General features: G+C 42.4%; 1 protein-coding gene across 2 annotated transcripts in view; it reads right to left on the bottom strand.

Moving 5' to 3' along the window:
* The window catches only part of CBFB (core-binding factor subunit beta), a 48,322-nt gene extending 36,473 nt beyond the window's left edge, over nucleotides 1-11,849 (bottom strand). For both annotated transcript variants that reach the window (XM_033128191.1, XM_033128190.1), the window contains exons 1-3: nucleotides 11,637-11,849; nucleotides 11,314-11,400; nucleotides 6,663-6,779 (exon numbers count right to left, since the gene is read on the bottom strand). In XM_033128191.1, the coding sequence (XP_032984082.1) occupies nucleotides 6,663-6,779; nucleotides 11,314-11,400; nucleotides 11,637-11,714 (282 nt within the window). In that variant the 5' untranslated portion in view covers nucleotides 11,715-11,849. The remainder of the gene's footprint in view (nucleotides 1-6,662; nucleotides 6,780-11,313; nucleotides 11,401-11,636) is intronic.
* Nucleotides 11,850-20,525: the final 8,676 nt, after the last annotated feature.

Here is a 20,525-nt window from a genome sequence, read left to right as displayed (position 1 = left end):
TCAACCACAAGGTTGCAAGTTCAATTCCCTGAGTCCCACAAGGGATGGTGGGCTGCGCCCCCTGCAACTAGCAACAGCAACTGGACCTGGAGCTGAGCTGCGCCCTCCACAACTAAGACTGAAAGGACAACAACTTGACTTGGAAAAAAAAAATCCTGGAAGTACACACTGTTCCCCAATAAAGTCCTGTTCCCTTTCCCCAATAAAATCTATTAAAAAAAAAAAAAGAAGAGAGAGAGAGAGAAGGGAAAAAGAAGAATATACAATCTTCAAATACTTCAGAAATACATTTACCATGTATGCAAATTAATGTAACTGGGAGGTAATATGACATGACATCCTAATTTTTAAACATTCTGATTTATTCATGAAGCCAGTCAACTCTCCCTCTTGGATTTAAAAATTACTGAAATAAAACTTTTTGTTTAAAAATATAAGCTTATGACTTCTAGTTCTAAGTTCTATGACTCAGTTATTACAGGATACTTAAAACAAATTTTTTAAAAACCAAATTACTTATGCACTAAACTGTTGATAACTAAATGCTGAAAAATATACTTCATATTCTAGTTAAAGTGAAATACTCAAAATCTAGTTCTGACAAGCTAGTTGCAAAGTTGCTTCAATTTCTCTTGGGGAAAATCACATTCCAAAAAGCTTTACCACAGATATCTTTTATTTGGAGTGACTGGGTTGTCAAAGGAGAAGGAACTTGTTGAGCTTGAATAGAATTTCTCAAAGCTAACATCAAGGAGTCCTCTAAACCCTGCCAAATTGTGGATGGTATATAAACAGACACAATATTTATTTTGGGACAAAGATCCTGCAGGCCAGTAAGCAAAATGCTCCAGAAGAAGCAGAGTCACAGACCTTTAAGCCTTTAAGAAGCCATTTAAAACAAGAGTCTGTCCTCATTCATTAAATCAAATGCTGTTAAATTTTGCTTTGCCATTTTATGGTCATGAAAAACAATGACAAAAGATTTTTAAGTATAAAAGTTCAGAAAGGAAAAACGTAACTTATCAAAAAAGGTATTCAACTCTAATGACATATACTTTACAACTACTTCTCAATATGTGCTATGTGTTATCTACCAATTAAAATCGTAAGTTATAAATAGGAATGTAACATCTGTAAAAACAGAATTTGAGCTCTTTCTGGGGCCAATGTAGTAAAACTAGATAGTACATTCATTTTCCATAGAAAAAATGGTAAACAAACAGTAGCACTGTAAAGTTTATCTTTTTAGTTTATATTTTTCATATTTTTTATTTCTATACTCAAAAACTAGGATCATGTAGTAAGGATATACAATCATTAATTCAAAATCCCAATGAGGCTTTATGAAATACAGAATGCATGCAAAAACCATTAATCTGACCACTCAAGACTAACAAGTTTTGGTCAACCATAATCATTTGCATTTGTTTGAAATAAAAAGTAATTGGAAATGGGTCCTAAGAGGAAAGATCAAAGGAGTTGCTTGGTCTACAAAAATTTAATGTAAGAATGATTTAAATTCTGATCTTGCTTTCCTTGTCTTCTGACAGCTAAATTAGAGGAAAGCAGTTTAGATTAAGGAAGAATTAGGAACATTTGGCTGTCAGGATTTATTAAGACACCGTGATGGACCACTTGGGAAAAATGTGGTTTTCCAACACTGCACAGCTACCTGAAGTGAAACTGACCTAAGGCACACTACAGCACCAAAACTCCATGATTTAGTTATCTATCTCACCCTACAAAATCATCACACAGCCTAACTTTGGAGAGAGCTTCACAATTTAAAAGGCATTTTCATGTATTCTAGTACCTCATTTAATCCTCACATGAGGTATATGAATAGGGCAGACATTCTGATCCCATTTACAGGTAAGGAAAATAGTTATGATTGTCTTTTGACTCAAATCCAGAGCTCTTTCCACTACAGTGTATTATTTTAAACTCTCTTCTGAGAGACCCTTATTAAGAACCAATGTAGACAGTTCTCTAGACACCAAGGTACAGAAGTTTCAAATACATTAGTGTGACAGATTTAAATTGTGTGCTCTGACTTGATCATACATAAAACTACTTATTTATGGTCACTTATCCATTAATGGACCTTCCTTATTAAAGACCCTTGGTTTGAAAATATTCCTACAAACACAAAGGCAGAGAGAATAAAAGGACTGATTTTGCTGAGCTCATTCTCTTAGATCATAAAGCCATATTTCAAATCAGAGAGAACATAGAGCTTCTGTTTCCTACTGACATTCTAATTTTTTCTGAATTCACTAAATCTAAGTGAATATTGTGGCAGCCAGCCTCCAAGATAGCCCCATTGATTCCAGCTTCCTGGTATTCACACCGCTATGTGTGAATAAACCTCCCCCCTCCCTACTGAGTGTGGGCTAGACTTAAGTGACTCACTTCTGATGAACAGAGTAAGACACAAAGTGATTGGAGAATAGATCATAAAAAGCAGGGTGACTTCATTCTTTTTCTATGGAGAGACACACATGACTAGGAACTGAAGCCATCTACCAATAACCATGTGAGCTGAGCTTGGATGTGGATCCTTTAGCTCTAGTCAAGTCTTCAGAGACTGTACAGCCCCAGCCCTGACCCAGAAGCATCCAGCCAAGCCACTCCCAGATTCCGGTAAAAGGGCATGGAGGGAAATTTTGGGAATAACTGAAACATTATCTTGATTGTGGGTGGCTTTTACATGGGTGTGTACATTTGTTAAAACTCAAATTATACACTTAAAATAGGTGCGTTTTATTGTATGTAAACTATATTTCAGTAAAGTTGCTTCTTTTTAAAAGGCCATTGAACTCTTGAGATAAATATATGAAGGGTCACTTATGAAAAAGCAGTGCCATAACTTAAGAAGTTAAGGGTAGATGGTGAAAAAATAGAAGCTGCAATAACCAGCTACCACCACAAACTCACATATCCTAAACTGCTCCTCAGAATTCTTCCACCCATAGCCTTTCCCATCTCAGATGACAGCAATCCCATATTCCCAGTTGCTCTAGCCAAAAAAGTCGGAGTCATTCTTGACTCACACCTCACATCCAATCCATAATCAAATCCTGTTGGCTTTACCTCAAAATACACTCAGACTATGACCACTGCTCACCAATTCCACTGCTACCACCCTAACCTCAGCAAGATTACCCTAAGAGCCAAATTGGTCTCCCTGCTTCACTCTTGCCCCCTAGAGCCTATTGTTTACCCAGCAGTGAGCGCGATCCTTTCAAAACCTAAGGCAGATCATATCATTCATCTGCTCAAAAACCTGAAACCACTCCCCATTTCCACTCAAAATAAAAGTCCATCTTGTTACAATGGCCACCAAGATCACATAAATTGGCTCCTTGTCATCTCCCCGATCTCATCTCCTATACTCTCTTGCTTTCTCAGTCTATTCCAGCCACACTGGCCTACTTGCTGTTTATCAAATACACAGTGCATGCTTCCACTCTACAGCCTTTACAATGGCTGTATTCTCTGTCTGGAACATCTTTCCTCCATACCTGCATGGCTCATCATTTCCTAACCTCCTTCAGGTCTCTGCTCAAATAAGAACTTCTTTACCCAGACCATCCTATTGAAAATCCTATTTATTGATCACCTTATCCTACTCTACTTTTCCTTTTTTTCCAGAGCACTTATCATTTTGTAATATAATATGTAACTTATTTATTACGTATATTATCTACTCTGCCCCTCCTTCCACTGAACACCCCCAGGGAAGGATCTTTTTATTTACTGATGTATCGTAAGTGCCTAGGACAATGCTCAGTACAGAACAGGTGTACAATAAATACCTTCTGGATGAATAAATTTTTGAATAACTGTGCCAGGTACCAGGCTAAGCACTTTACAGACACTATTTCAATCATTAGGGCAACCCTAGGAAGTATACATTAACCTCATTTTACAATTGAGGATCATAAAGGTCAAATAACTTGCCCAAAGTTACATAGTAGTAAATTAAACCAGAACTTAATTATGCCTAACTCTAAAGCCTTAACCATTAGTTTTCTCACAGCTGGGTGTGGATAGGAAAAGAACTAAGCTGCTTCAGTTGAGAGTATGTGGAAGGAAAGACTTTGATTTGTGATCCAATATAAGGAGCAGAGACAAATAATGTTTGGGGAAATTCCTTCAATTTTTCTTTGCTTCTAGTCCTAGTCCTGTGGGGACAGAAATAAAAGCTAATGGTTACCAGAAAGAGGCCACAAAAAAGGTGGAAGAGAAAGAGATCCCATAGCCTGAACTCCATGGATGAGAAAACATGGGTCAGTACTACCTTTTCTCCAAATTCAATGCTATACTTTATTTATTCCAGCGGTATGGAGCAATATACAAGCAGTTTGTTTTTTTTGTGAGGGTTTTTTTTTTTTTGCTTAAAAATGTTTTTTTCTCTAGATTCTACTGGTATAGCATAGGTGGTGGCAAAATTATATTTGAGATATACATGATCTATACATAAACATTTACAGATTTAAATCTAAGGGAAAGGATACTGATTTCTGCCAGTGCTACCATTCTTGGAACACAACCACACTCATCTGTTTATAATAGCTCCTTTCATACGCTAACAGCAGAGTCGAGTAGTTGCAATACAGACCATTATGCCTGCAAAACTGAAAATATTTAATAAATTTGAAAACATGTCCTCTGAATACTAGAATAAGCCATCCAACATTTTTTGTTATTATTGGTCACATAACTAAAAACATCTCAACGGCTTAAGTCCAAGGAAAATGTGGTCTTCAATCTATTATAGTAAATAGATATCATTAACTGATATCATTAAGTCAAGTAAACATACTTTCTAGTAGAATTAACACCCATTTAATAGTTATTAAATACTGGAAGACTTAAGTAACATTGAGATGTCAATTCTGAAGTCCTAAAATAGTTTAACATTGAAGTTGAAAGGAAAGGTGTGTTTTTTTATCTATGTCTATAGTATTTGAGTTATCATGTTAAACTTTAAGGAAGTGTTGTGAACAAAGAAAACAATTTCTGGGGTGGACGAATGGCTCAGTTGGTTAGAGTGTGAGCTCTGGGCAACGGGGCTGCAAGTTCGATTCCCACATGGGCCAGCGAGCTGCGCCCTCCACAATTAGAATGAAGTCAATGAGCTGCTGCTCAGCTCCTGGGTGGCCAGATGGCTCAGTTGGTTGGAGCACGTCCTCTCAACCTCAAGGCTGCCGGTCCTCGACTCCCGTAGGGAATGCTGGGCTGCGCCCCCTGCAACTAACAACAGCAACTGGACATGGAGCTGAGCTGCGCCCTCCACAACTAAGATTGAAAGGACAACAACTTGACTTGGAAAAAGTCCCGGAAGTACACACTGTTCCCCAATAAAGTCCTATTCCCCTTCCCCAATAAAATATTTAAAAAATATAAATAAACAATAATTTCTTCATTTAGTCACACATACATGCACCAAATTAGACAAAAAAGCAATAATCCTACAATGACTAAAACTTCTCCCTTATATATAAGAATTACCTAATAGTAAGATCTGGAACATTTGCTTTTAATCTTCCAACCAAACAAGCTAATACATAGGAAAGCAAATTAGTAATTATTCATTTTTAATATTTTATAATCTATTTTCCCTCTCCCTTTCCAAAGATTAGTTGGTTCGTCACCAACAAAAGATCAAATCTTATTTTGTAAAATTAAAGAAAATAAAAAAACCTCTTCATTGTATATATACAAGATCAGAAATCCTTTCCCTAATACAAAAATATTTTAAGTTCCTCAAAGGAATATTTAAATGTTTCTTATGTTTTGCAAATATAGTGACAGGTTGTGCTATTCACAATGACACTTAGAAAAGTAATTTATCAAGTGGTTAAAACCAGGTACGCAAACACTGCAAAGAAAATGGGAAAAATTGAATATAGAATGAGGTCAAAAATTTCTTTCTTTATTGAAGAAACTTCTTATTTTATTGAAGTCAACTTTTACATAAAAAGATGAACTGGTCCAAGATATTAATTAAAATTTCACCAAAATCATATAATACATTTAACTTAGATTTTAATAAGGGCTTTCAGCTTAAACATTTCCACTTACATTTTTCATCTTCGTCCTAAACTTTCAACATAAAAATTTTAAGCCATCTATTTGTTTTCTCAGAAGCTTTTTCTCAAAACAATTATTTCCAAGTCAAAGTTTTCATATTGTTTTTTCCAAAATTAAATTAAAATATTAACAGAAGTAAAGCTATCCATGACCTATTTCTAAATATTAAATGTTAAGCCTACAGAGCCTTTTCCCATTTTTCTCTTAATTTCTTTTTTACAGCACTGTAGTCAGACACATTTTAGTAAAAAAAAAAAAAAAAAAAAAATTCCTGTCAACACTTATATTAAGTTTTGAGTCTTATGTGGAAGAAAGCACACTATTCTGTTTAAAGGCTAGAACTTTCTATGGTGAATGTTATATACATGAAATTAGTAATGGAATGATATTAAAAAATTTGACAGTGATTTTTAAAAATTGTATTACATCCTTATAACATGAAAACAAATCTGACCATATGCCTGTATAATCAGACCTGTAGTCTTTTTATTAAATGTAAGCCATCAGACAATCTCTAATAAAACAATCCACAGTATTTCAAATTGCAAAGAAATGTTTCTTACCTTGCCTGCTTCTCTTTCTAAGTCGACATACTCCCGGCTAGGTGTTTGTCGCTGTTCTCCCTGCCAACTGGCCGGAAAAAACTGGAGAGACAGATTGGTTCCTGTGGCCACAAAAGCCTTTTAGAAAAATCAATATAAACAGGATCAGGAGCAGGACATTACATAAATTATGCAGGCAGTCATTTATTTTTACATCAGTTTCTGTCTTAAGCCAGGCAGCACCAAGAATACTTAAAAGTAAAAAACATGCACTCATCATTTTTCTTAAGTATTAAGTTACAAACATCTGATTCCATTTTGAGGACATTTGCCATTGGCTGTTTAAATATAAAATCAAGACATGGAATCAATACTTTCTTTCAGGTCATTTTTTGCTGACGTTAGGATCTTGCATTGCTAATGTCTAACCAGAAGCAACCATCCCTGAATTTAAAAACTTACATATGAAAATCACTGAAGATCTGAATATTTTGAATTTTAAAGCATACCACAATTTAAAGTTGTGTAAATGAGCCATTTTAATTTTTCTTGATTTCCCTTGTTCAAGGAAACACTATGCTCTAAAGTCCATGTTAAAAATGCACAGAACCGCCTCACTTATGATAAACATACATTACCACGACAGTACTTCCCATTCTCTCTAAAACCTTGGGTGATTAAAAAAATATACGCATTTTCTAAAATCTGACTTTAGGATAACTGGATTTAACTATAACAAAAGAGTATTCATCTATTATTTATAAATGATTTGGATGGCACAGCTCAACAGACAGAATAATCTAAAACCATTTCAATAAAATGTCATTCTGTAGTCCCTGAGCAAATTAACTATATTTCCCCCATGTAAAAATGGAAATAACACTGTCCCTCTTCCTAAGGGAAATTAAAAAATAAGTAAAAAGCATTTTGAGAAAAATACATTTTTCATCATATAAATGTAAACTCTTCTTTGTTGAAATTTTTTTGTTTTCTTTTCCTAATTAAAATAGAATGATTTTGTTTTAATTTATGAATTAAAGTTCTAAAGCATAACGTGCATGCTTTCAAGCACAGAGTATTCATCTGAAAGCCAGGGGTTCACATTTTCGGCAATTTGTTTAAAGCCATTAGCTGACTCAACTATCCACTAGTTCCCCTGATGATTAACAGCTTAGATTCTTTAGAGGTGAAAATTATACTTCCTATTTCTATTACTGGTACCATTAGGTACAACTGTCAACCTAACTGCTAAATCTCTACATCTTTGACGGCATTTCCTTAATCAACTGAGATACCCTTTCTTGTGGTATTTTATATGAACAGTGAATAAATGTCATTACAATATTAACTTTAAAATAATCTTACCTCATTATTAGCATAAGTTTAAAAAACAATCAAGTGAATAAAATGAACCAACAATAGTTCAAATTAAAAACAGACCCGAGGAGGCAAACTGCCTAGGTTGTTTGACCTGAGGCAAGTTACTTAACTCTGTACTTCAGTTTTCTCACTAATTAATATTTGCAAAGTGCTTACTTAGAACAGTGCCAAGTAAATGCTATATAAGTATTTGCTAAATAAAATAAGAAATAATTTTGAGCTGAACAGAGCCAACTTTTTCACCCTTAGATAATGAAATTCTCAGAGCAGAGGGGTGGCAGATAAGAGATTCAGCCCATGAAAAATGAATGCTCTATGTCAAAATCTCCCAGGTGTGTTTCTTCAGTATTCACCTAGTAACAAATCCTTCTCCCCCCAGTGTACCCCAAATCAGCTCTGTGCTAAGACAGTCTACAGATCTCATGACTTCACCTCCTGTCTGAAGATATTTCCTGCTTTCACTTTATGCCCATTTACCTCATCAAGACCCCTCTGAGACAGGAGAAGTAATAAAAAACAGATCATTCTAGAATAGCATTTCCCAAATTTATTTGACCACAGAACTCTTTTTTTAGTGGAATACCAATACATAGGTAACGGTTGGGAAAACTCTGTTTGAAATACAAAAATGCTACACTAGTATCAGTATTTCATATGTAAAATTTCCAGATTGTCCCAATTGTATTTTGTAGGTTTCATAAATTATAAAACAGCACACCTTGTGCCAGTCCAACATAGCTTTTATCCTTCCATGTTCAGAATTAAAATATAATTTTTACTGCTCTTACAAAAATCACCATACCTGTCATTAGTATTTTTTTCTTTTATTAATCCTTAACGTTGAAGACATCTCCAACACTTTTATTACAAGAACTCACATAGGGAATGAATCAGAGTTTACCAAATAGATTTTACCCCTCACCCATCATCACTTCTATTCATGCTATGATGGGGAGTCTGGGTAAGAAGAGATGAGCGTCACAGCCCTTAAATTGTTTTACATCTAAATACAAATTCATTAACATCACATCTGAATTCATTAACCTCAAATGATACATTAAAGAGATATTCAGAATAAAAAGAAAAGAGAAAAAAGGGTTGGGAATAGCTTTGGGAACTCTGGATATATTTTACTGTATATAACTGCTGTCAAAATAGAGGCCAAAGAATGCCTTTTCCACATCCATTTCCACAACCAAATAAGTAAAAGCCACTGCCTGTTCATATGTCAAAAGATAAATTTTAGGCATTAAATTAAATAACCTCTAAATTGAATTAATCAAGTATCTATGACGCAAAAGGCACTGTGCAAAGTACCTGCATAGAAAGGAATGTATTAATGAATATACCACAGAATTAATGTGGCCTCCACCCTCTAGGAACTAAGAATCCTATAATTTAAATGTGGAGAACACTGAATTAAAGGGGGGAAATGAGAAAGAGGGGGAAATGTTAAACTCCTTCCCTAATACAAACAGTTACATTACTTAACAAATTAAGACATATATGCTGTCTTAAGTGCCAATCTTACAGAGAATTCTATCTACCTTCAACTTTTAATACTTGTTAGATATTAAGAACTTATTAAAATTTGTAGGATCAGATATTGGGAAGAGGGGAAGGCCTAGAACGTCTGTCTGATTTATCTCTGGAAAGAAATTTATGACAAATACAAGCAACCTATAATACTGCTATAATATTACAGCAATGTTATAGTACAGCAATTCAGATATACTGTGGGTTAAATTATACTCCTAGTTCATAATTACAGGTAATAAAGTCTGATACGACAGAAAAATCCTAATAGCTATGCTTCACTAGGTTTCCAAAAAAAACAACCCTCAGCTTCAAATAATCCTGACAGTACTTTCCACCTCATCTTTTACACTTACATCAATTACCTCTAGCAAATCCACTGGTTAGGTATATCATCCACCTTTTGCAAAAGGAAACCCAAAGAATGATAAAATCAATGGGCCAACTAATGAATGATTCTTCTACCACTCAGTGCCAAAACCAAAATATATTTTTCACACATTTCAATAACTATTACAACTACTCAAGAAACTTGGCAGTGGGCTAAAGTCCCAAGATCTTTCAGAACATGCGGTAACAACCAACTATTCTAGAGCTCCTGGTAAATTTGGCCAGAATCTTCTCATTTTCTGTAATACAATTCTAAAAAGCCTACATTTGAAATATCAATATATTTATATTCTTTAAAAATAAATTTGATCGTAGTGATGAAAATGGAGAATTTTATGGTACATGACTTATGTCTCAATAAAAATAAGTAGATTCTCTAGAAAGGAGAAGGGAGAAATAAACGTTCCAATATGTCTTCCTATTGTTAACCCATATTCAAACTGCACTGTCGCTTTCAAGTCTTTAAATGCACTGGGCCCAATTCATGGAGTAGATAACTGGATTCCATTATACAGTACTTCAACTATTTCTTTTTAAATAAATAATCAACTTTTCTTTCATTTCTTCCTACCCACTCTTTGGCTTCTTCATTCCCGCATTAGCAACTCCAATAGGACAAACCAAAAGGAGATGAGAGGCACTAGAACACTTGAAAATTTTAACATCAGGTTTGGTGGAGGAGAAGCACCTACCACCTAAATCACGGCCTAAAACACAACCTCAAGATCAAATGTGGTTTTCGCAAATCCACGCTGCACCAACGGGCTTTTTTAGGTTTGAAAAAAGAAAAAGAAAACGAGCATGGTTTCTTTCTGATTCTCCTGAGGTTTAACATTTTAAGGAAAAGACAGGGCACGTTCCTTAAGAGCTTTTATTCTCAATTAGAACAATACATAACATTGGCGTAAAGATGTATTCTCAGCTATACTGGGAGTGGAGAGCTTCACACATAGATGTACCAACAAATCTAGCGTCTCAGAAACTATCGCCCAGGAGTCAGAAACTTGAGTGTTTTCTTTACAAACACCCTGACCCTTCACTCGTGTCACTGCCCATACACACAACTTTTTCTTTTTTAGCTGGCCTCTGGTTTGAGTTCCACTCGCGGCAAGCCGCCGAGTCGTGCCTGGGAAACATACCCACCCGCCGAGGGCCACAGGGAAGCGTCTCAGCGGGAGGACGCGCGGCCCGCCAGTGTCTGGTTTCGCATTTTGAATCCCGAGTAGGAAGTGAGACGGCGCCCGCTCAGTTCCGGGAGCCGCGGAGTCCGCAGCGCGGTCCGGAACCGGCCTGGGCCGCGGCGGCCCCAGCGCAACAAGTGACGCGCGCGCCTTCACGCCCCGGGCCCCCCGCCCCGCCGACTTACGATTTCCGAGCGGCCGTCGCGGCAGGCGTTCTGGAAGCGCGCCTGGCGCTCCTCGTGGGGCCGGTCCCTGAAGCCCGTGTACTTAATCTGCAAGGCAGACAGCCAGAAATCAGGAGCCAAATCCGCGGCGCCGCCTGCGCGCCCGCCCGCCCCGCGCGGCGCCGATAAGGGCAAGCAGAGTCTGCGGGCAGACGGCTGCCGGGTGAGATTGCCCTTCCGCGGGCGCGCCGACGCGGGACTCCGGGGGCCGCGCCGCCCAAACTTTTCTCCGCTCGGGCCCACTCGGGGCGCGCCGCGGCCTCTGCGCCGCCCGCCCGCCTCACCTCACATTCGCGGCTCAGCTTCCTGAAGAACTCCTCGTTCTCGAACTTGCTTCTCTGGTCGGGCACGACGCGCGGCATCTTCCCGCCCTGGGCCGCGCCGGCCGGCCGGGCTCGGTGCTTTCGCGGGCACCCGCTGGCCGGCTCCGCGCTGACCGACTGACCGCACACCCGCGGCGCCCTGACTCTCGCTTCTCTTTGTTTCAGGCGCCCGCCCGCGTGGGCTCCCGCTCCCTGGAGTCTGAGGTGCGGCCGCCCGCTGGAGCCCAACACACGCCGTCGCAGCTGCCTCAGCCGTTGCCTACCGCCCGCGCGGACCCAACACTCGCCGCCCCCAGCCGCCGCCGCCACTTCCTCTCGCCTCCCACCTCGCTAGCCCGCCGGCCCCGCCCCCGTCGGCCCCACCCCTCCTCCTCCTCCTCCTCCTCCTCCTCCTCCTCGCGCGCCCGCCCGCCCCAAACTCCGGCAAACAAAACGCACCATTCACAACTCCGCGACCCGCGCCGCGCATGCGTCGCCCTCCAGCTTGCGGGGCCGTTGGGCTGCAGCAAACCTGAGCTCCTGCAGGGCGGCCCTCTTCACCTTGGGGGCCCACGGGCCACTCGCTGTGCACCGCTCTGTGGGGATCTGCCCGGTCCTTAGAGATGGAGAGGCCCATGCAGGTCTTTCTTTTGACTCTCTGGAACTTTTGGGCTCCCCAGCAGCGCGGAGCAATTGTGTCTTGAACACAGGAAATTTAAGTCCTTGGGGACTTGACGTTCCTAAACCGATGGGGAGGGGTGTAAGTTGTACACATCAAAGACTAAAGGTGGAAATAGACCAAAGCATCCCACTGAATCTGCATCTTGATGGGAAGGTCGGAGCTGTTGCTGTCAGACGTGTCCTAGATGGGATCTCACTAAACTCTCCTGCCTGCTGACAGGGGCCTTAGACAAGCACTGGACCTCTAAGCCTCCGTTTGCTTGTTTCCAAAATGCAGGCACTAGCTCGCAGTGTTAGCGTGAGAGCCTTTGTATACGTCTAACGCATAATGAGCACTCAATAAATTTAAGTTTCTAAAGAACAAGCTGAAATATATATATGTATGTATACACACACACACACACACACACACACACACACACACACACATATATCTCCTAATGCCAGTCCCTATATTTACCCAAATGTGCGATCAAGATCCACAAATTCTAGGAAAGTTATTTAGCCCAATCTGGAGAGTCTGACATGGGATTTATGGCAGACCTTGACTCAAAGTTTGTCCTTAATAAATTTTCATCCTTAAAATGCCAGCTTGTCAAAAACAGTCCAAGGATGGCAAATATTGTCAATTCTGATTGACAGTAGCTGGCCATATTGCAAAGGATTGTGAAGATACACCTAAACTCACAGGAATTAGTGCCAAGAGCAATTGGCAACGTCTGCATAAATGCGGGGTTTGGCAGAATTTCCTACTCCAATCTCATTTTTACAGATATGGAACTGAGCTAGGGTGACCAACTGTCTTGGTTTTCCTGAGACTGTCCTGTTTTAGCAATAGAATTCCCATGTCCCAGGAAACCACCCAGTCCCTGGCAAAATGGGATGGTTGGTCACCCTAACTGAGATCCAGAGAGTGATCCATCTCCGGAGTTCAGGGAAGGACTTTTCAGCAAAGTCAAACCTGTAGGCTGGTGGTTTTAACAAATACACTCTTTCTGAATAGCAAACATAGAATCAATTTCTTCCAAGGGCATTTCTCCATTTCTTCTACTGCTTAATTCTCTCAAGCTCTCTTGATGGCATTCATTTCCTGGCAGAGAATGGGAGCAGCCATTCTCCATCTCCAAGTCTCGAAACTCCTGGGAAGGACTTTGGCCCAGTCTGAGTCACACTCTGCCCTCTACCACATCACCATGTCCAGATAGATGTGATGACCTGGCCAACTTATGTCACATGCTCTCCTTCAGGGGTTGGGTGCCTGGGATTGGCAGCCTCAGAGACAACCTAATGGTTGAAAGAGGGGAAGAGCAGTTTCACCCAAAGGAGGGAATGCCTTGTGGGCCCACTGAACAGTTTGTATCATCTACACCTGGCAAAGGATGTCATTTTTATTTTGCTGCCTAAAGGCTCTGGTGAAACTGGAGGGGTAACTCCACATCAGCACAGGCAAAGTGCAGACAAAACCAGTCTTAAAACATCTGCAACTTATTTTGAGAGGTGAGTGAGGCAACCTCTACCTCAAAGCACCAAGGTAGAACTAAGTCACTCACAGTAATAGAAGCTTTGATCCATCTGCTGCCTCTATTTCAAGTCTTCCCTGTTCAGCTAAGACCTTTGGACACTAGGACAACACAGACATTGTTAAATGAGAGGAAGACGATGACTTTGCTCCCAGTCAACAAGGACCGTCTGAAGGCCAGTGGTCAGGGAAGCAGTTTGTGCTGTTGGCCTCCATGGTAGGAAAAAAGGATATCCCCTGTGATATCATTCAGCACCATCATATTCTGTTTAGGTAGACATTTGTATAAAACTTTCCATTTCTGTTTCTAAAAAATCCAGCAGCAGCGGCACAGTTACTCCACAATGGGTCCAGGTAGGGCTCACAGACCTGCAGCTGATCCTGGTCTTTGGACTCCAGTAATAATTGTTTCTGCCATGGGAAATATGGAATAAATAAAAGTTGAACCAGCACTAGAGTGGCCTAGTGTCATGCAGGGGACCCTGCTCACTGCGCCATGTGTCACGCGGGGCGGCCTGCGGGGTCTCTGGTCCTGCTCCCCACATAAGAATGCAGGATATGGTGAGGCCAAAAAGGAACACCCACGGAGCCATAGGTAGGGGACTCATACCACTATAATCTGGCTGGCGGCTGGGTTGGAGACACAGGGAACAGGAGCCACGCGATCCGCTACCTTCACTCTGCCTCTTGCCAGCTCAGCCACCATCTTCTTGCTAGCCCCCATTTTTCTGCTAGCGTAGCCACAGCAGTTATATTAGTGGCCAATGGCTCACTGGTTACAGCTGACGGCCAACTAGCCACAGCTGACGGCCATCCAATCACAGTTGATGGCCATTTACTAGCTGAGCCAGCACCTTTCTATGTGAGGCCGACAGCCTGGAAACTGCTCTCTGGGGCTCTGACCCCACACTTAGATGCCCAGACAGACACCATGAGCTTTGACAAGGAAAAGGTGAGGACCAAGACAAATCTTTTCTAGGTTCAGGGAGCTGGAGCAGGAGGGGTATGAATACGGAACAAGGCAGAGTACTCTGTCAGCCTCATGAGGGTGGGAAATGATATTCTGAGGGAAAGGGATGAGAAAGCCTGCCAGGCAGACCCAGAACAGCAACACCACAGACAGCCGGTGGCAACTCCAGGCCACAGGGTAACCCACACTCGTCATTGTCTGGCATCCAACCGGCCAGGATAACTGGGAAACAAGCCGTAGGCTGAAGCAGGCCATCTCCTCAGCTGACCTCTGTATGCCTTTTTTGTTGTCGTTATTAAAATTTTTTCACTTATTTTAAAAATTGAATTAAAGGAAATTAATAAAGAAAAATTTCACCCATGTCAGCTATATTTAGCTCTGTGCTTCTGTGCAGCTGGGTTTGAATTGATCCAGGCATTACCCCATGGAGGGGTTTGCTAAGAGCTGGCTTTAGGAGTGTTCACAGATGAAAGCCTGAGGGTTCATTGCCTAAAAACACCCTCCCTGCCCCCAAAATCTGGCTGAATTCTCTGAAGCCTCACTGCCTGGAGCCAGGGCCTCCTCTTTCTTAGTTCCTGGGAGGGCAGCTGCTCCCAGACTGATCTTGAATGGATGCGTGGAAAATGCACAGTAACCCTGAGGAGGGGATAGGAACCCTTAATTGTCTGGCCCAACAGTGAGCTAGGTGGTTCTATGCCCCTTGTCTCAGTTAATTCATACAATCACCTTCTAGGACAGGTTTTCTTGTCCCTATCTGACAAATGAGGAAATAGAGATTCCAAAAAGGTAAATAAGTGACCATAGGACAGTGATAAGACCTTGACCCATTGAAATAACAAAATGGCTAGTTCACTCCTTACCGTAACCCTGCAAGTTTGGTATTATTGACCCTATTCTACAGATGAAGAAACTGAGGCTCAGAGGGGCTGATGATCCCAGGGTCTTGCTCTTAACCATTCCATTCTAAGGCATCTGCTGCTGGAGATGCCAAATGTCCTGCTTGTGTCCCTAACTGAGCTCATGAAGAGCTGTGGCTGGGATTGTTCCTCCCTATCATGCTCCCAAAGGTCCCCAACAGGTTGGATGAAGTGGTCCTACTGTGGGTCTTCTGGCAGGATGTGGCTCTTGCCCTTGATGGTTGTGCATTCCTGCTTCCGAGTCCAACTGTTTATCCTTTTTTGACGTGAAAGATCAAGGCCTAGACGTCTTGCCTCCCCAACTCCAGCAGAAAGGATGGCTTTATCCAGGTCTGGTGACCCAGCCACCTACATGTGCCTCTCCTTGAAGAGAGTGAGGTCCTCCCAGGTTCCTGAGCCTCTGGTTCATTTTTCCTAAGGAAACAGTTTCCCTTCAGTTACTGAGGGAATATTGTACCATCTTGAAGCTGAAATAGGATCTGGAGCCACAAATGAGACTTGAAGGGGGTGGGAGAGAAGGGAAACAAGTGGCTGGCACAGTGCCTGAAGCCTTAGCTCTATCCAGCTTCTAGTTTCTGGATGGAGATGGCTCTAAGTCCAGGATAAGGATGTCATCTGCCTGAATGAGGCAGTTTCCAGAATCCTAAAGAATTCTTTTCTGAGATAGAATTTATATACCATAAAATTCACCCTTAGGCCCTTAAGGATTTCCCCTCCCAGGAGGTTCTCCCTCTTCTTAGCTCTCTTGCCACCCTCCCCCCACCAGCTCAGCCATCCCAGAGGGAGAGGAAAATGGAGAGGAGCAAGTTTCCCCAGAAGAACATTTCTTCAGTGCCGGGATCAATAAACCCGTTTGCTTAAAAGGAACCAGATGATTTCATCCTTGTAATTACAAGTTTGACGTTTGCAAATCTTGCCCAGGCTCCAAATGAGCCTCTTTGTCATGGGAGGCAAGGGTTTTGTCTGGGTGCCTGGGGATGGGTACCGAGCCTGATGTGGTGGGAACAGGGCCAGGCTGGGGTCAGGAGGCCTGGCCGACCGTCTTTGAGGGCTGCTTTGGAAGTCTCCCCTTCCCCTTTACTACACTCAAAGTTTCTGGTGGGTGATGGGAAACAGACTAGACTAGGGGGCTAGAGAATGACAGTGGTGAGCTCTAACCACACTGCCCTCTTGCCTAAGCCCTTCCCCCCAAGTCTCCAATTTGCCTGTGGCAGAAAGGCAAAGGCCCTCAGCCCAGCATTCATGACCCCCTGACAATAATTACTTTCCTTTCCAATCTCATCTTCCATCATTTCTCCCCATGGCACCCTGCAATCAAGCCATATTGGCCTACTTGCATTTCCCACATGTCTTAGGGCCTTTGCTCTTAACTATTCCCTCTATCTAGCATGACTTTCTCTGCTGGAAAAACTCATATTTTTTACTTTAAATATGAGTTCGGGGGGCTTTGATTGTCCTCCACAGAGTGACTGCCCCACATTGTCCCCTCATGCTATCATTTGGGTCCATATGATGTGCCAGGGAGATGGTCAGCACACCTAGGACGCAGCAACACTCTGGGTTCTCGGAGGATTGGGCTCCCCACTAATTTGTGTTTATTTTACTACTGTGCAGCCTTCATAAGAGTGTCTCTCACCCCACCCTTAACTTTTGTTTTAATTATTTAAAACTCGTACATATTTTTTGGTAGAAAATATAGGAAAAGAAGAGAATCTTACCACCTCAAAATAATCATTGCTAACATTTCAGTATATTTTCTTTGGCCTCCTTCCATCCACATTTCTTCGCATAGTTATGACATTCTATAGGTGCAGTTTTGAATGCTCCATTGTTACCTACCCCTATGGCATACATATTTTCCCATGTAATCATATAAAACTCCTAATGGCATTTTGGCCTATCCTCTATTGTTGGACATTTATTTCAGTTGTTTCCTATTATTCGTTGTTATAAAATAGGCTTCTGCGAACATCATGGTGTTTAAGGCTTTTTCTTAAAAGTTTTGGATAGTATTTTTAGGGTCAATTTCCAGAGTAGAACCACCATGTCAAAAGGTAGGGGCATTTTAAGGTTCCTGATACCTGTTGCCAAATTTCTCTTTGATATTGCCTCTTCTGTCTTCCTGAGTCTTAAAAATCTGTGCCCTACTCCCTACATTTCTCTTGTCAGTGTCTCAGACACAGGAAATGCCAACCAAGAATAAACCAAAACCTGCAGATAGAGATCAATGGATCAATAAAGGAGGTTGAATAATTCAACATGCACTTCTGGCTCATTAATCGACTCCTGAATCCAAATGCATCCTCTTTTACCTTCTCTCCTTTTGTGTCCCTGTAGATGACACCTTGACACCCTGCCCTGTTCTTGGATTCTTTCCCAAATTTTCCAAGCTCTAAATCATCTTGGCAGGCTGGGTATCCCATCATGCTGTAATGTTGCCTTGTAAACAGGCATTCAGAATTACTAGCCCATGCCACCTCACCAGACTGCCTTCTCTCTAGGAACACAAGAACAATGAATAAAGCAGACAATAATTCTCTTCTTCTACACGATACTTCTGAATGAATGGGCAAGGAGTTCACCTTCAGTCCTGGCTAACTTTCTCTCTCTAGCTTGCTTCTCTCCTCTTTCTCAGCCAGACAAATTTATCCTCTTTCTTTATGTGTGGGTCCAGAGGCCTCTGAGAAGCCTTTCTTGACTGTACCGGATCGAATGACACCCCATAGCATCCCCTCACCAATGCCTGCCCTGGAGACTGAACCCAACCTCCTCAAAGGCACCTCACAATCTTGGTAGCTTCCCTAGTCCCACCTTATGCTAACCTCATCTTGCTCCCTCCTGTCCAAGGGAAGCTCCCAGCATGCCTTGCAACCTAGGTAATGGTGATTGAGATGGACTCAGAGATAGGCTGAAGGGAGTACGTTGGGCTGTAAAGACTACCCAATGTGGATGTTTGGGTTAGGTGGTGACCGAGCAGTCACCTAATCAGAGCCTTCACTGAGGCACGTGTGACATAAATGTGTGTATAGGTGGCAAGCCCAGAAAAGGCAGGTCATGGAGCTCGGGTTATATCCAGGGGCTCATTCACACTGTAAAGCAGGTAAGTGGTGCCCCCTGGGGATGTGCGCTGCAACAGCTCTTCTGCTTGCCATCCCTGGGTGCTGGCTGTGGGAGGAAGGCATATGCTGTCCAGTACAATAGGTTCCGTTTCCAGGCTGTTTCCCTGCTTTTTCCATTAGACTCTCACTACCAAGGTTTGTTTGAATATGGTTGTATCCTCACTCTTGGAAAAATTATTCTTTTCCCGATGTGCTGAGTCTTATAGAAGCCAGGCAAGGTCAGGATTTCTCCTGACAGGGAGGATCAGTGAGGCCAACTGAATGTCAGAGATCACACAGCAGTGGGAAGAGTTGTATTAGAACACATGACCCCCGCCCATCATCAGCCTCTCCTAGCAATGCAGAATCCCATGATTCTGGAGCAGCAAATCAATGGGGGCACCTCCGACAGGTGTTCAGAGGCCCGCATCAGGACCAGAGATTTAGAATCTTGGGCCTGGGGTCTCTGGAAGGCCCTGGAGGACACCAGTCCTTCCCCCAGGCCAGAAGAGCTACCCCTTAAGGCAAGAGACATGAATCAGCCACAGGCACCTCTACCAGCTTTTGATGAATTTTCCTGTCACTGGTGCTAATTTCCTGAAAGGTTTTTCTTCCACCTTCAGGCTCCCCCTCAAAAGGGTTCTTGTTCTTTCACAGTAGGAGATCCATAATGATCATTCAGTGGCTCCTTGGTGAGGTCACCAGCATGCTCTTCCACAGTGCCTGTGGCTAAAGGGGCTGAGAGTGGAGAGGTAGCCTGGACCAGGGTTGGTGGGGGCTGGGCTAGAGTACAGGCATTGTTCCCAGGGCACAGCTAGGAGAACCAGGCCTAGAGACGCAAGTGGCTTGTCTGAGGACACACATAGAGGAACAGGCCCAGGCAGGAACATGCAGTTTCTAGCTCCAAAATTCTGCCTAAAAGAGGCATGCTGAACTCTGCTCTGCGAGGCCATGTGATCTCAGCCTCTGAGGTCTTTCAGGGCTCGAATGGGCATTCCTCCCCTTCTGATTTGCTCCACAGACAAATATGCACAAACCCAATCCCTTGTGGCCATGGAGCTATCATTGAGATTACAGAAGGTCAGTGGTGAGAGGCTAGATTGCTGTCCTGATTGGCTTTCTATGGGGGGAAGAGGGCAGCGGAGGAGTTGCCCCAGCAACCCCTGGCCCTGCCTGTATCCCTCCCACAGATTGGACTTGCTCTTAGGGCTTTTCCTGGGCCCAATGGGTGGGGGCTGAGGTCCCCCTGACCCTGGGGAAGGATCACATGAATTCCCAGGCTAGGCTGGGTGAGAGAACTCTGAACCAGAGTGCCCCAGGGGCCATCCTATGGGTGGTAGTGGGGGTGGGGTAGGGTGGTCAGAGCTGACCTCCTGCTTTGGCCCAAAAACTCCTTAGAACAACAGGACACCTAGGAATCTCTCTCAACTTTTACCTTCTCTCCCTTCGTTGTCAGCAAGTCCTTTCCATCTGCTTTATGAACTTACTTGCCCTGTTTCATGAAGGAGGTATTGTCCAATTTTGCATGCGCCCTCCACTGGTCTCCCTACCTCTACTTTCTCCTCCTCTAGTTACTCTGTACTCTGTAACCTCAAAGATTCTTCTGGAAGATAAGTCTGGCCGGGATATGTCCTTCCCATGGCTCCCTAGTGCTTCAGGGTAGGGTCCAGGCTCCCTCCCAGGTTT

This window comes from Rhinolophus ferrumequinum, chromosome 15 (genome assembly GCF_004115265.2).
Source record: "Rhinolophus ferrumequinum isolate MPI-CBG mRhiFer1 chromosome 15, mRhiFer1_v1.p, whole genome shotgun sequence".
Classification (NCBI taxonomy): domain Eukaryota; kingdom Metazoa; phylum Chordata; class Mammalia; order Chiroptera; family Rhinolophidae; genus Rhinolophus; species Rhinolophus ferrumequinum.
The sequence above is the reverse complement of the archived record's forward strand: the minus strand, read 5'-3'. Positions and strand labels throughout refer to the sequence as shown.